This window comes from Staurois parvus, unplaced genomic scaffold (assembly GCF_062004578.1).
Source record: "Staurois parvus isolate SC_StPar_1 unplaced genomic scaffold, SC_StPar_1.0 ptg001333l, whole genome shotgun sequence".
Classification (NCBI taxonomy): Eukaryota; Metazoa; Chordata; class Amphibia; order Anura; family Ranidae; genus Staurois; species Staurois parvus.
Window position 1 is genome coordinate 105,001 of NW_028319129.1, and position 14,616 is coordinate 119,616.

At 39.5% G+C, this 14,616-nt stretch overlaps 1 protein-coding gene across 2 annotated transcripts in view; it reads left to right on the forward strand.

Moving 5' to 3' along the window:
• ARHGEF6 (Rac/Cdc42 guanine nucleotide exchange factor 6) overlaps positions 1 to 14,338 on the forward strand; it is a 113,253-nt gene extending 98,915 nt beyond the window's left edge. For both annotated transcript variants that reach the window (XM_089661403.1, XM_089661404.1), the window contains 3 exons: positions 2,920 to 3,019; positions 7,966 to 8,020; positions 9,177 to 14,338. In XM_089661403.1, the coding sequence (XP_089517529.1) occupies positions 2,920 to 3,019; positions 7,966 to 8,020; positions 9,177 to 9,299 (278 nt within the window). In that variant the 3' untranslated portion in view covers positions 9,300 to 14,338. The remainder of the gene's footprint in view (positions 1 to 2,919; positions 3,020 to 7,965; positions 8,021 to 9,176) is intronic.
• Positions 14,339 to 14,616: the final 278 nt, after the last annotated feature.

The window sequence follows — 14,616 nt, forward strand, 5'->3', positions numbered from 1 at the left end:
CCTCCAGTGGCTGGCTGTCCCCGCTAACAGTGCTTCCATCGTCACCTGTTTTTCCTTCTCAGTTTATGGCACCGGCCATTTGAATGGCTGGGCAGTGATGAATTCACTCCCATTGATACACATGGGAGTCATGGCTGTGACACAGCACTCTGACTTAATGGCGTACTCAGTGTGCTGTCACTTCAAAGCGCAGAGCACACATGCCAGTGACATCACTGGCTGCTTCCAGTGTAACTATCTCCTAAACACCGCAAGTATGGGAGACATTCACTGTACTTACAGGTAAGCTTTTTAGGATCTATTTCTGGCTTGGGTGGCCACCATGTATATCCCAGGCATGGACGGTTGGCTGATGGACATCTTTAGTCATCAATGTCTGAACCCCGGAGAGTAGTCCTTTCACATTATGGTGTTTCAAGACCTCTGTTGCAGGTGGGGAACACCAGACTTGAACTTCCTAGTCTCCAGGTTCAATAACAAACTGAGCAGCCTTTCTAGTGGTTGCTCTGGTGACTCCGTTCAACCTGATTGTTGCCTTTTTCCCTCTGAAGCTTCTTCCTTGCCTGTTCTGCAGGAATAAGATTGAGGGAATTCCAGTGATTCTCATTGCACCAAACTGGCTTAGGAGGATGTGTTACTTGAACTACTTCAGGCTCCTGACAGACCCTCTGGAGGCCTTCCTGGTGTTATGATCCTCCAGGTGGTGCCTCTGGCAGCCCACTGGACAGACCTACCCAAAGCGTGGAATCTAAGTCCCAGTCTGTGCTTTCACCAGGGCCCCTGATGGTGGGGATGGACTTGTAACAGACCAGGGCCAAGTCACGACCTCCGAGCAGGCCTACCAGTGGCAGAGGCAACCTCCGGGGATGTATAGGTACTGGGAGAGCCAGATGTGAGGAGGACGGCGGGACCTAGCAGGATGGGTCACAAGCAGCAGTCCCGTGGGGGTAAGCGAGGTACAGAATCGGCAAGCCAAGAGTAGGCAGGTCACACGCAGGGTCAGCAGGATAAGTCAGTCCGCAGATAGGTCAAACAAGCCGAGGATCAGGAGTGGAGAAGGCAGAGTAGTCAGGGCAATCCGAGTCAAAGCACAGGAGAAGGCAGCGTAGTCAGGGTCAATCAGGGTCAAAATACAGGTACAGGAACTCAGGATCACAGATAGACCTTGCGGCGATTAGTGACAGTGCAGGGCATCTTTAAATATTGCGTCCTGCACTGTCATTGGCCGTCCAGGATGCGCCCCCGGGCTGTCATTGGCCGCCCGAGGCGCGCCCGCGGCTCCTTCTGCGCATGCGCGGCGTCCTGTCATCTGCGGCCCGCCGGGACCTGGCGCTTGTGTCCCGGCGTGAGCCGTCGCCAGTGCGCGTGCGCCAGACGAGGAGACTCCGCGATCCCTGACACCTGGCTTGTTTCAATCTTCTGTCGCAAGAGCTGATTTACAATCCAGAGACTTGTCAGATCTGTTCATCCCTAGCTTTGGAAAACTAGAATTTGGCTTCCTGCAAAGTCTGCCATTGCACTTAAAAGGTGTGTTTTTCCAGGGAATGAGACAAGGAAGTTCACTCCCATGAAATTCCCCATGGGATGAATCATATCTTTTCTCCAGTGTAGTCTGGACCTACATTCGGCCTTGAGTATAATCAATGGTATGAAATCTCAGTCTAAATGGTTCTGTTCAAAGACTAGTTGCCTCTCACTCAGTGAAGGCATTCATACAGTGTTGCACATATTGCTCCTCTTGTGTGATCCCCAGTGACTCAGTAGGATATTAATTGTGTTAGTTCTTCAGAAACCACCCTTTGAACCTTTTAGGGATATTCCTTTGTCTATCCTTACTTGTAAGGTTTCCATTCTTGTTGCCATAACTTCTGCATAGTTAGTTTCTGAAATGGCGACCTTAACCTGTAAGGAAACTTTTCTTGTGCTGCACAAGAACAAGGTTGTTTTGAGGCCAAACCAATTTTCTTCCCAAGGTGCCTTATTCCTTTCATCTTATCCAGAAAACTGTTCTATCATCTCATTGCCCTGCTGTAAAAGATTCTAAGGATATTTCTGTCCATTGTCTGGATGTGGTATGTGCTCTTTGAGTTTATCTATCAGCTACAGCTCCCATTTGACAGCTTGAATTTCTGTTTATTGTTCCACAAAGGTCCCTGCGGTCTGCTACTCAGTCCACTATCTCTAGGTGTTTTCTTCAGCTTATCATTCAAGTTTATAATCTCAAGAGAAACGCTCCCCCTTTTCCTGTCAAAGCACACTCCACTAGAACAGTTAGTGCTTTTTGGGACATTCAGCACTAAGCATCTGTTTCCCAGATTTGCAAGACTGCTACCTGGTCTTTTCTTCACGTTAATTCTTACCAGGTGGGCTGCCAGGCTTCAGCTGATGCTGGCTTCTGCCAGGTCTGTACACTGTTTAACCACCCCTGTAAACCTGTTGGTTTTGTGGGCCTGTCAGCCTTTCATTTTTTTGGTTGCCCACTCCTCAACTGGACAGCTTATGGAAATCCCAGTGTTCCTGAATACTTCTCCTGCAACGTATGACGGATATTATAATGTACTCCTTTTTTGAAGTACATTGCAAGATACAGATCCCTCCCCTCTGTTCATATGATCCACTCCTATTATTGCTTTCTACAAAACTAAAGTTTGCTGGGAGTGGGAGACTTTATACTGGGCTGTCCTTACAGCTCTTGTTTGCCAGTGCCCAGTCTCTTGAAGGCAGCAGCATAACTCAGTGTTTCTTAATAGTTCTCTAGTTCTCTTGTGTCCCACAATGTACATAATGTAAAGTGAAATAGTGAAAAATATTTTATTTTTATATATATATATATATATATATATATATATATATATATATTTTTTTTTTTTTTTTTTTAACTAAAATATGTTTTTATTTTGTTAATTTTCTTTTTTTTAGGTCCTCGGAAGGATTCTATTCCACAGGTCTTGCTTCTTGAGGAAGAAAGTCTCATTATTGATGATATGAGGAGCAATGGTCAAACTGCACCAGAAGAAAAGTAAGATATTGTGCAATGCACTGATCAGGTTTAGGCCTTTAGTGCCTAAAAGGATTATTATTATTATAAAGGATTTATATAGCGCCAACAGTGTGCGCAGCGCTTTACAAAATGAAGGTCGACATAACAGTTACTTTTTTTTTTTTTAATTTAAATATTTTATTGTTTTCAAATCACCATATTAAATGTACAAAAGCTAATAAAACAAACAGTATACATTACACATTTCTGTCATAACACTCCCCAGAAATAACCTTAATCTCAGTGACCTTTTACCCCTCCCCTTACCTATTCCCCCCTCCCACCCTTTGACTATGCATTTTTAACTTCATTCTAGAAATACTGAACCTTAGCTATTACTGGTATTATACTGTACTATATTTACCCCCTTCCCCTTCTTTTCCTTATTTCACATATTCTAGGTATACCTCTGAATTTTTAAACTGTTCCCACTTCTCCCAACTTGTACGACATACCTCCATTTTATCTTCTTCCCATATAGTAAAGTTCCTCCATTCTATATATCTTCTCCACTCTTTCTACCCAATCCTTTTTTTTCGGTGTTTGTTGTTTCTTCCAAAACTTGGATATCAGTCCCTTCGCTGCATTTAAATAATACAACAATCCCGTTTTTTTTATATTTTTTTAACCGAAAACGCGGTACCAAATAGAAGGCAAGTCTCAGGGTCCTTAGGAATATTATCCTCTGTTATTTCCTGAATTATATTCACTATGCCCTCCCAGTATTTTTGAATTTTGTGACACTCCCACCATAAGTGTATCATTGTACCTCTCTCTCCACATCCCCGCCAACATAAAGGTGAGTTGTCTCCACTTATTCTATGCCCTACGTTCGGTGTAATATACCATCTTACTAAACACTTCATTTCCATTTCCTTCATATTTACATTCCCGTGAATTAAACTATATATTTTCTTTTGTTTTCCCTCATCAATTATTACTTCTAAATCCCTTTCCCACTTCTCTATAATTAGTGGCCTTGTAGCCATGATTAAACCTGTGAGAATTTTTATTTTAGTGATCCCATGCTTCCCATCTCCTCTTATGTCTAATAAGTGCTCAAAGGGGTTCCAATCTTCTCTTTTTCTTAATGGCACTGGGAGACTACCTAAAAAATGTTTTAGTTGACCATACCGCCATTCATCCATTCTCGCAAACATATCCCTCCCACTTTCCATTTCACTAAGTGGACACAACTCTTCTCCCACCATTATATCTTTTAATTGAACATCTTTCTTCTTTATCCAATTCCCTGTAATACTCTCTTTGCCTGGAGGAAAAAACTCGGTAGATCCTAGTAGCATTAACAATGAATTAAATTCCCACCCCCTTTGTTTGTGTAAAGTGTCCCATACTCTCAAAACATTACCTGTAAACAAACTTGTGCTATCTTTTAATCCTCTAAATTGAGGAGGTAACCAAATGATTCTACTTAAATTCATGTGACTTAATGTATTTTCTACGTTTACCCAACTTTTCCCCTGTGCATTATGTGTTCAATCAAAAATTCTTGCCAATATTACTGAATTATAGTATCTCTTCATGTCTGGTACCCCCAGTCCAACTTTTCCTTTATCTCTAATTAAGATTTCATAGCATATTCTGGGCTTCTTATTTCCCCATATAAATGATGTTATAATTTTTTTAATTATTCTAAAATATGCCTCTGGAAGCTTGATTGGTATCATTTGAAATTTATATAGAATTTTGGGAACGATTACCATTTTTATCAAGTTTATCCGACCAATCCATGACTAAAATCTATATAAATTCTTTAAAGATACAGTAAGTTTTATACCCAAATATTTTAGATCTCTTTCTCTCGAAATAAAAAAGAATTCTTCCTGTAACATTTTTTTTTTCTCTATTTGTAAGGTTTATATTTAAGATCTCTGTTTTAGTTGGATTAATTTTTAAGTTTGACATCTCTCCATATTCTTTTAAAGATTTCAATAAGTTTGTTAATGTTATCTTTGGATTTTCTACATAGAACAACATGTCATCTGCATAAGCTGCCACCTTATGCTCAATTTCTCCTACCCAAATTCCTTTTATATCTACATTATTCCTGATGGTAGCCAGAAGAGATTCCAAAGACAGTACATATAACAATGGGGACAAAGGGCATCCCTGTCTTGTTCCATTTTGCATCCCAATGTACTCGGATAATTGCACATTTACCATTATTGCTGCCGAGGGTTGGCTATATAATTTCCTAATCCATTCTCTCATTCTAGGTCCCATTCCTATTACTTCTAAGGTGTCTAATATGTATCTCCAATTTACTCTATCAAATGCTTTTTCAGCTTCAATCGCAAGTGCCAACGCTGGAGTTCTTTCCTTCCTACTTTTTTGTGTAAGGAACAAAGATCTTAACAGTTACAATAAAATTTGGTACAAGAGGAAACAGAAGGCCCTGCTCCTTGGATCAGATCAGATCCACAGAATCCTACCGTAGTCACAGGCCTAGAGGTCATTAAAAAAACTTGCTATATTTCTCATAAAATAATTAAGGCAGTTATTATTTTATTTTGTAAAAAGACCTGTAAAATCTGTCTCATATCAAGTTACCCCCTATATCAGCCTTTAAAATTCTGTCTTTCATTCTTGCATGTTACAGTGAAAGTAGAAACCTGACTGATATCCCTGAAAAGCAAAAACATTTTTTACTTTAAACACTTTAGCTTGTAAGGCCGTCTTTTTTTCTTCTTAAATAAACCCTTAGTAGGCATTTAAAATCTCTAAAGTAACAACAACATAGAATTATCTTTTTCAGGCATATCCCTGTTTACCCGCAGAGACCCTTGGAATCTTAGCCCCAGCTGTACAGGGAAATGTACTCATGTCAAGAATACACCCTTCCCTCCTTGGAGCAATGCCTTTTCCCCTGCTAGTCCTCGAGCGCCTAGTCTACACCCGCCTAAGCTCTCACCTCAACGACAACAACCTCCTCGATCCCCTACAGTCCAGCTTCCATCCCCTACACTCCACCAAAACTGCCTTACTCAAACTCTCCAATGACCTGCTAACCGCCAAAGCTAATGGCCACTATTAAGTGCTCCTACTCCTTGGCCTCTCCGCAGCCTTCGATACAGTCGACCACCCCCTCAAAAAAAAACTACACTCCCTCGGCCTCAGAGATTCTGCTCTCTCCTGGCTCTCATCCTACCTGTCACAACACCCTTTCAGCGTTACCTATAATGCTACCACCTCCCCCTCACTCCCACTCTCTGTTGGGGTCCCTCAGTGCTCCGTCCTCGGGCCCCTTCTCTTCTCCATCTACACCTCCTTCCTTGGCCAACTCATACACTCTCACGGCTTCAACTACCACCTATATGCCGACGACACACAAATCTATCTCTCAACCCCCCACCTCACCCCCTCAGTCTCCGCCTGAACCACACACCTACTGAGCGACATATCAGACTGGATGTCACTCCACTTCCTTAAACTGAACCTCTCCAATTCCGAGTTTCTTGTCTTCCCCCCAGCCCGCACACCACCCCCCATTGACTTCTCCATCATGTCCAACAACGCCACCATCAAACCCGCCTCGCAGGCCAGAGTACTTGGTGTCATTCTGGACTCCAACCTATCCTTCCAGCCCCAAGTCCAATCTTTAACAAACTCATGAAGACTCCACCTCCGCAACATCACCAAAATACGCACGTTCCTAACCCCAGAAACCACTAAACAGCTCATCCACTCCCTCATCATATCATGACTCGATTACTGCAACTCCCTCCTTACTGGCCTGCCTCGCCGCTGGCTATCCCTGCTTCAGTCGATACTGAATACGGCTGCCAGACTCATTCACCTTTCCAACCGCTCTGTTTATGCCACCCTTCTCTGCCAATCCCTCCACTGGCTTCCGATTGGGCAACGGATCAAATTCAAAATCCTAACACTGACGTACAAAGCTGTCCACCATACTGCCCCGAACTACATCACTGACCTAATATCCAAGTACCACCCAACATGCACACTCCGCTCCTCACAAGACCTCCTTCTCTCTAGTTCCCTGGTCTCCTCCTCCCATGCCCGCCTCCAGGACTTCTCCAGGGTGTCACGCATCCTCTGGAACTCCCTGCCCCAACCCATCAGATTATCACCTGCTCTCCTCTCCTTTAGGCGCACCCTGAAAACCCACCTCTTCAGGGAAGCCTACCCCATCCCCTGCTAACTTGCCGACCTCCTCCACTCTTCCTACCACTCCATCCCCCACAGCTTTCTCCTCCTGTGCCACCTTCCCCTCCCTCCTAGATTGCAAGCTCGAAAGAGCAGGGCCCTCGATCCCCTCATGTTTTGCATTGTATTGTATTGTTATTGTTATGTCCCGCATTGTAATGTACAGCGCTGAGCGAACTATTGGCACTTTATAAATACTGTATAATAATAATAGTTAACTGTAAACACCAGAACTTCATTGACCAGATAAAGCTCTGCATTTGCCATCTGAATTAGAGGGGGTGGACCTTGTGTCATGAGAAATGTAATCTGAACTTGAGCAGAAATTGAGGCCCCATGGGTTGGGCTTAGGAATCAAGAGGCACAATAGAAACAAAGAGACTGATTCCAAAACTTAAACAGGTACTTGCAAGCACCACAAGGTGCCTGACCTTCAACAGTATTGTTGCCTTAGAATGTCAGATCAGGTTCTCTTTAATGAAAGGGACATGTTCAGATGGGAAATATTCTAAAGGTAAATTGGTGTAAATGAAAATTTTGTGGAAAGAAAATTGTAAAAGGAAAATCAATTTAGGAACTTGTCTTTCTCTTTTAACAAAAGAAGTTGATTTAAAGCAGAAAAATGGGGAGAAACTATTGTCAGAGCTGTGATCACTATTATACAGTTCCCGTGGTTACATTTCTGAATGTCTTTCAATTACAACTTACTCAACTTACTGTTCTTGCCTTTGTTACAGGAGTCTTGTAGACACAGTTTATGCATTGAGAGACGAAGTCAAGGAACTAAAACAGGTAAGGACAGCTAAAGAAGGTTTTGCTCTGCAGCTGACTCAACAGTCTTTATATTGTAGTACTACCGTGCCAATAAAATGTGCATAAAAAGTGTAACTATTCAATAATATATGCTGTGAGAATATCAACTTATAAACTGCATCACCAAAATGAATCAAATTATATTCACACAATGTATCATCAAAAATAAAAAAACATATATAAATAAAAAATATTTAAATGAATCCAATTGTGATAATTTTGCAATATAAATAACTAGTTAAAAATAAATAAACTCATAAAGTCCAGTGTACAAATTGTGCAAAAAAATAATATAAAGTTCAGCAGAGAAAAAGTGATAGTAATATACTCTCCTTTCAAGCTGCTTATGATTGTGTAGCTGGGATCATGCGGCTTCTCTTCTGAGCCTGTGTAGGTATAAGGATTTCTCCCTCCTAGAGCCTCTCTTCACTCCAATGCTCAATGTATCCTGGTTTTCCTTTACTTGCAATTTTTGTGGAACAAGCAGCTGTAGGATTTCATTTGTTTTAGTGCCATCATAGCCGGCTACACAAATACTTTTCTCTCCTATCCATTCGATGACTCTGGTTGGATCTTGAAGTTCAAAATCATGTAAATTCTTAAACAGCCTAATAGACTCCACCATCCACTCTTCACACTCTTCACACACTTCACACTGAAGAGTGGATGGTGGAGTCTGTTAGGCTGTATAAGGATTTACATGATTTTGAATTGATTTTACATATAGTACACATCTTATGAGGGTGAGCAAGGATTCCAGCAACCTAATACATTGATTGTTTACTCCAGTGGCTCACAAGTCCATTCATATAATAGTAGTCTTTATATTGTAGGCTGGGTATCAAAGATACAGAACAATTATCATGAAAATTTAGTGGACATCTCTTTTGTTTTTTTGGCACGTAATTAATTTTTTAAAGCTGGATTTGTAATTGTAGATATGGTATATTAATACCTTCTTTTTTTATTAAATCAACATATTGCTTCACTTATATACATGTGGACTTTAAGGTTTCCTTTGGCCAACCTCATCAATAGATTGGCTGTTCTGAATCTTTGCTTTGTAAAATACTATGGTCACTTTCTGTGATATTTTATATTGTTCTGGAGTTACATGTTCTATTTCATACCATAGGAGAACAAAAGAATGAAGCAGAGTTTGGATGAAGAGCAAAAGTCTAGAAAGGAGTTAGAAAAATTGGTTCGGAAGATTTTAAAGCAAACCAGCGAGACAGCACGTGACAATCCATCTTATTAGTCTACATTTAATCTTGAAGTATCAAGACAGGTATCATGGACGTATGTCATAAAGACCACATGTACAGAACTACAGAACTTTGAATCTTTGTATCGCACATCTGTTTCTGAACAGTTTAGCATTGGGGGGGGGGGGTTTAAAATGAGCCCTAAGTATTTTTTAATATGGAAAATATGTCTAGCTCTGATCAGAGGAATTATAGCACATATTATATCTCTGTTTTGATCATGGAAAGCAATCCAAACCTCCCTAGCTGTTGATTTACTGCAGTCTTCAACTGTCCATGGTATACTATGGATATGATTTCACTGGATTACTAAATACAGATAGAGGAACTTTAGAAAATGCAATGCATCTTGGGAAGTGTATTCAAATCTCTCCAAAAGCATAAATTATTTTTGGGTAGGAGTTCAAATAGCAATGTTCATAGCTGGAGTTTTTAATTCCATAAAGGCCACAAAAAATTGTAATTGCAGACAAAATATATTTTGTGTTTTGGATTGATTGATATATGGTTTCTCAGGTTTAAATGCTATCTGTGTGCCTGTTAGGAAGATTTCTTCTTGCTTCTGGTCCCAGTTTCCATGCAGGAAGCAAGGGAAAAAATTTCTCCCGCTGAGAGACAACCGAAATGTAAAAACTGTCAGATATTCTGACCTTTCTGCAGTCTACAAAGTAGTGCATTTAATGCTGTGTAAGGTCAAGCTAAGCATCCGGACAGCAGTAAAAAACCAACAGCGGTTTTTACCCTCCCTACTCTATACAAAGCTGGCAAAAAAGTTTTGGCTGAAGTTCTATTACAAGTACCTTGCCCAGATGTTCTCATTTCTCCTTTTGAAGAAACTTGCAGTAATTGATTGCTCCTCCATAAAATTTGTTATGGAAGTTTAGATAGACAAGTATAATTGTATCCTTTTTTCAATTCATGGAATGAGCATCATAACAACAAGCCCATCATTTCTCTGGGGATTTCCACAGGCCATGGGCAAAATAGCCATATATTACGGTACCGTACATGATAATGAAACAGAGAGTTTCTATGGTATTTTTGTTCCTTGTTTGCCTAAGCCCTGAAAGGACCTAAAACACAAGCTGACTTACATACAAATATTTTATTTGAAGCTATTTTAAGCTGTGAAAAGTATTTTCTACACAGCTGACTTCCTATTCCAGTAATCCAAAAAGCACAGCAGTCAGCCTATATAAAGCTTAGTAACAGAAAATTGCTTTTGACTATATAGCAAATGCATATACAATGTGAAATATCCATCTGTCCATCCTATGTGCTGTGTGGGGATATTGGAAATTTTACATACATGTTTGTGTATGTTATTTACAATTTAATTTTCTGAGCCAGCATGGATTTTAGGTTAGCTCTCCTTTAAAATGTTGGGTATGGAATTCTAGAGGTCAATTGCAGTTTTTGAAATGAAAACTGTTCTTAATGATTACTAGTTTGGGCAAGTGGGGCTTATCTATATGCTATTTATATAGGTGATTTGTACTGTTATGCTGCACTCTATCCTATGGCAAGATGTATGCAGTTATAATGAAAACCCAATTTAATTTTAAGTAATAAGTGCAATATTTTCTGCTGTCTTAATTAACTTTTTCATGTGAATGGTACGTTACAAGAATACCCCCATGATATGAAAATAGAGGATGGATGAGTTTTGCTTCTCAGCTGTAAACCAAGTTCTTTGCAATATTCTGGCATTTCACATTTGCATCCTTTGATTGATAGGCTGGACCTACAACAAAGTGACCTTTTAAGTACAGCAGACAGATTTCAATAGAGGTCAGCAAATGTAAGATTCAGGTACATTTTTACTGTAAAGGTTTTCATTGTCTTATGGAGCCCTATTTGTTTCTGTTTTTCACAATATGTTACAGAAAGTCCAATCTGATCAGCTGCAGCTGCATGTGAATTATCTTTGCAGCTGTTTTTACTTTCCGTATGGGTTCAGGACTTAGCAGAAAAGCACATGATGCTGTCTCCCAGATCAAATATAAGTATACATTGCCTTTTCTTTATTATGTAAAATTCCTCATGTTTTTTTGGATGTAGCAAACTATGCTCATTGTTTAATATTATAAGGTCTGCAGCATTTTTACGACCATAGAGATCACAGCTAGATGTCCAAGGGCCCCAAGGTAAAGATGGCCATAGGCGGTTCAAATCTGGGCTGATTCAGCAGGGCCTGGCTAGGATTCGAACCATGTATGGACAGGCTGAATGTACCCAAGTTGATCGATTAATCAGCTTGGGTACAACCAGCCTTTAAGATTTCACATTCGGTTATTGCCAGCAGCTGTTACACAGTAATCAACTCAATGGCTCCGCAGGAGGGATTCACACTGACTGTGTTGATGGGGGAATTTAGCGATTTTCTTTCTTGCAACCTGTGGTTGCAGGAAAGAAAATCACTCCATCCTATGGCCGGCTTAACTCTCTCAGCCAGAAACAGTGGGAGGTACGCAACCTTGGATGCCTCTCAAAACACCAATTTTTTTCCTGTGCAGTCAACACCTATATGATGGAAGTATTGATAGTGTGGCATCTATGCTTTCTTTATGACTGTTTTTTTCTCTCATAAACAAGTACATAGGTTGACAGCGGGTGGTGCTATCAGTACACTATATATACTATTAGTGGAGATTCTGCATTGGACAACCATTAATGACCTACAAGGAGGTACATGACTGAAACTTGGGCAGAAGCAGTTACATTTCAGGAAAATAATTCAGTATTCTGGGCCTCTCTAGTCTATACAGACCTTGTAATTTATTATTTTTAAAACTACTTGCCTTAACAGAATTGCAAAATGAATGGAATATCTATTTGTGCTTTCCTATCATACACTGAATGTTTAATTACATAAAATTATAAATATAAAATTTGTTTCTGTAAAAAAATAAGTGACATAACACAATGGTATTGTCTGCTTAAGCTTTAGCTTCTAACAGAGTCTTGCTGATATGGCTTTTCACATGGAAACTGAGCATTTAAACATTTTCTCATGGCTCCTCAGCACTCTTCTGTTTTTATGGATGCCTTTATTATACCAGGGATAACTGCTTATTGGTATGGGTTTGCCTTTTAAACACTGCTTCAGGCTTTCCATGGAAAATGTAGAAGGCAGAGTAGCTAGTTCTACCAGTGTAAAGTCAGCACAATGCTTGGGGCTTGCACAGTTGACGTGGTATCTTACTTTCAACTCATGTCTAATTCTCTCACATCACATCACATCTATGATGCATGATCCTGCACATTTTAGAGTGCTATGCAATTATTCTTTTTTGTACATTGAAAATGCAGAATTATATGCAGTTTATTCATGTGCTATACAAAGTGTTGGGAAAGAGTTTAAGAATAAAGATTTCCATTGTACAAAATTTCTAAAAATGCACAATACTTGTGTTTTTGTGCATTAACATTGATTTTAATGGTCCTGCTTAAACAGCATTAATGCTTTAAAAAATATAGCGAGCTGTATCACATAGATGTGAACTAACCATGTAGTAGTAAATATTTTTTTCTGTTAAATGATAATTTTAATAGTAATATTCATGCAGAAAAACAGACAAGCATGAATAGCCTTCTGTAATTAGCCTTAGTTCAGTACAGTCAGTATTAATATAGTGCACGCAGTGTGAATAGCTAATTCTCTAAACATATTTGATGTGTTTTACTGCTTTGGACACACATTTATGCATCATTTCTGTTACCTTGCAAAATTCAGGTCAATGGACTTCCTAGATTTTTTTTTTGTAATTACTTTTTTGCCGTGGGTTTTTGTTTAGTAGACAGACTGTTTTAGCTTACCATTATTCCCTCTGGTTCTTGCTCTTGGCTGTGGCAAGGGGCATATTTTGTATCAAGCAGAAGACACCGATTGACTGCCTTTGCCTGAGCACCTGATCAGTGCCTTAGCTTCTCAAAATACCCACTCCTCGCCATGGATAGATGCAGAGAGAGCAGGGAATCAGGAGTCCATATCAGGGAGAAGATAACTGAATAAATCCATGAATCCTCCATCTTCAGGGAGAAGGTAACTCAGCAGATCCACAGATCTCCCAACGTCAGGGAGCAGGTAACTCAACAAACCCACAAATATAGCTTACATTACAACAGCTTTTGCATTTCTCTCTAAATGGCTTTAATCAGCTATGACGAAATACCATTTAGGCTGTAATAAACTTTTCTACATAAAAGATTGTGATAGGGTTTTCCAACTCACTTGTCACAGAAATGAAAGTACTTTAGAAATGGAGATTTTTATGCAAATACTCGATAGACATTAAGGACACTCCTCTTGGACAGGATGTGAATAAGGTAGGCCAGACTTAGCCCAAAAGTCAGGAAATCAAGTTTCTAGTGGCAAATAAAAAATAGAGTGATATACTGACTAATAAAGGCAATCGCAGGCATGTGGAACAAATTTTAATTTTAAATGATTTTTTTCTGTGTCAACTGATGAAGTACATCTTGCATTTTTATCTTGGAGAAGACCATCTTGTCCAACAACTGCAAGACCACAAAAACTGTTGCAAGCTAATTGGTTATTCAACATATATCCTCCTAAAGCTGAAATATTAATTTCAGCTGGAAAACCTTTTAAGTCTATGGGTTTATTTTTCCTGGATAGGCATCATGTAGTTGCACTTTAATATATGCTTATATTCAAAGTGCAATGAAAAACTGCGATGCAGCTCTTTTTATTACTTCAAATTATGAAGTATATGTGTGATCAAAATCTATATCATGTGTAACTAAACTTAGTAGTTCAGTATTTTGTTTTGTATTTATCCTATGGTAATATTTAAATTGCTTTTTTGAGGGGGGTAAGGTCAGGGAACTATTGAATTATTGTTTTCCAGACCGCCACCTGTTGATGCCATCAATATCCATTGTTCATTTATTATGTTTCGAAATGAACTGTTTTCTTGTCAAAATTCGGTCTAAAATAGACTTGTTCCCAGTTTTAAGTATCTAAGAAAGTAAACCTTTTACATTTGCAATAAAATTTTGCACAATACCCTTTTTAGGTGGTTTTTATAGTAGTCACATGACCATTTGCTGTGTACTTCAATCTTTGCAAGGCCAGGGTGCTAAAAACCAACAGCCATGTGTCAGTTCCTCTGATGTTGCTATCTTGTACTAGATTTGAGAGGGTGATACTGTTGCCATAGCAATATGTCCTGAAAAAAATTACGTATCCTGCAAAATAGAATATTACCAGTCACATGGCAGCCTGTAGTCTCACATAGTGGGAACACTCATAGAAGGGTGACAACACCATAGTAGATTTGTCAG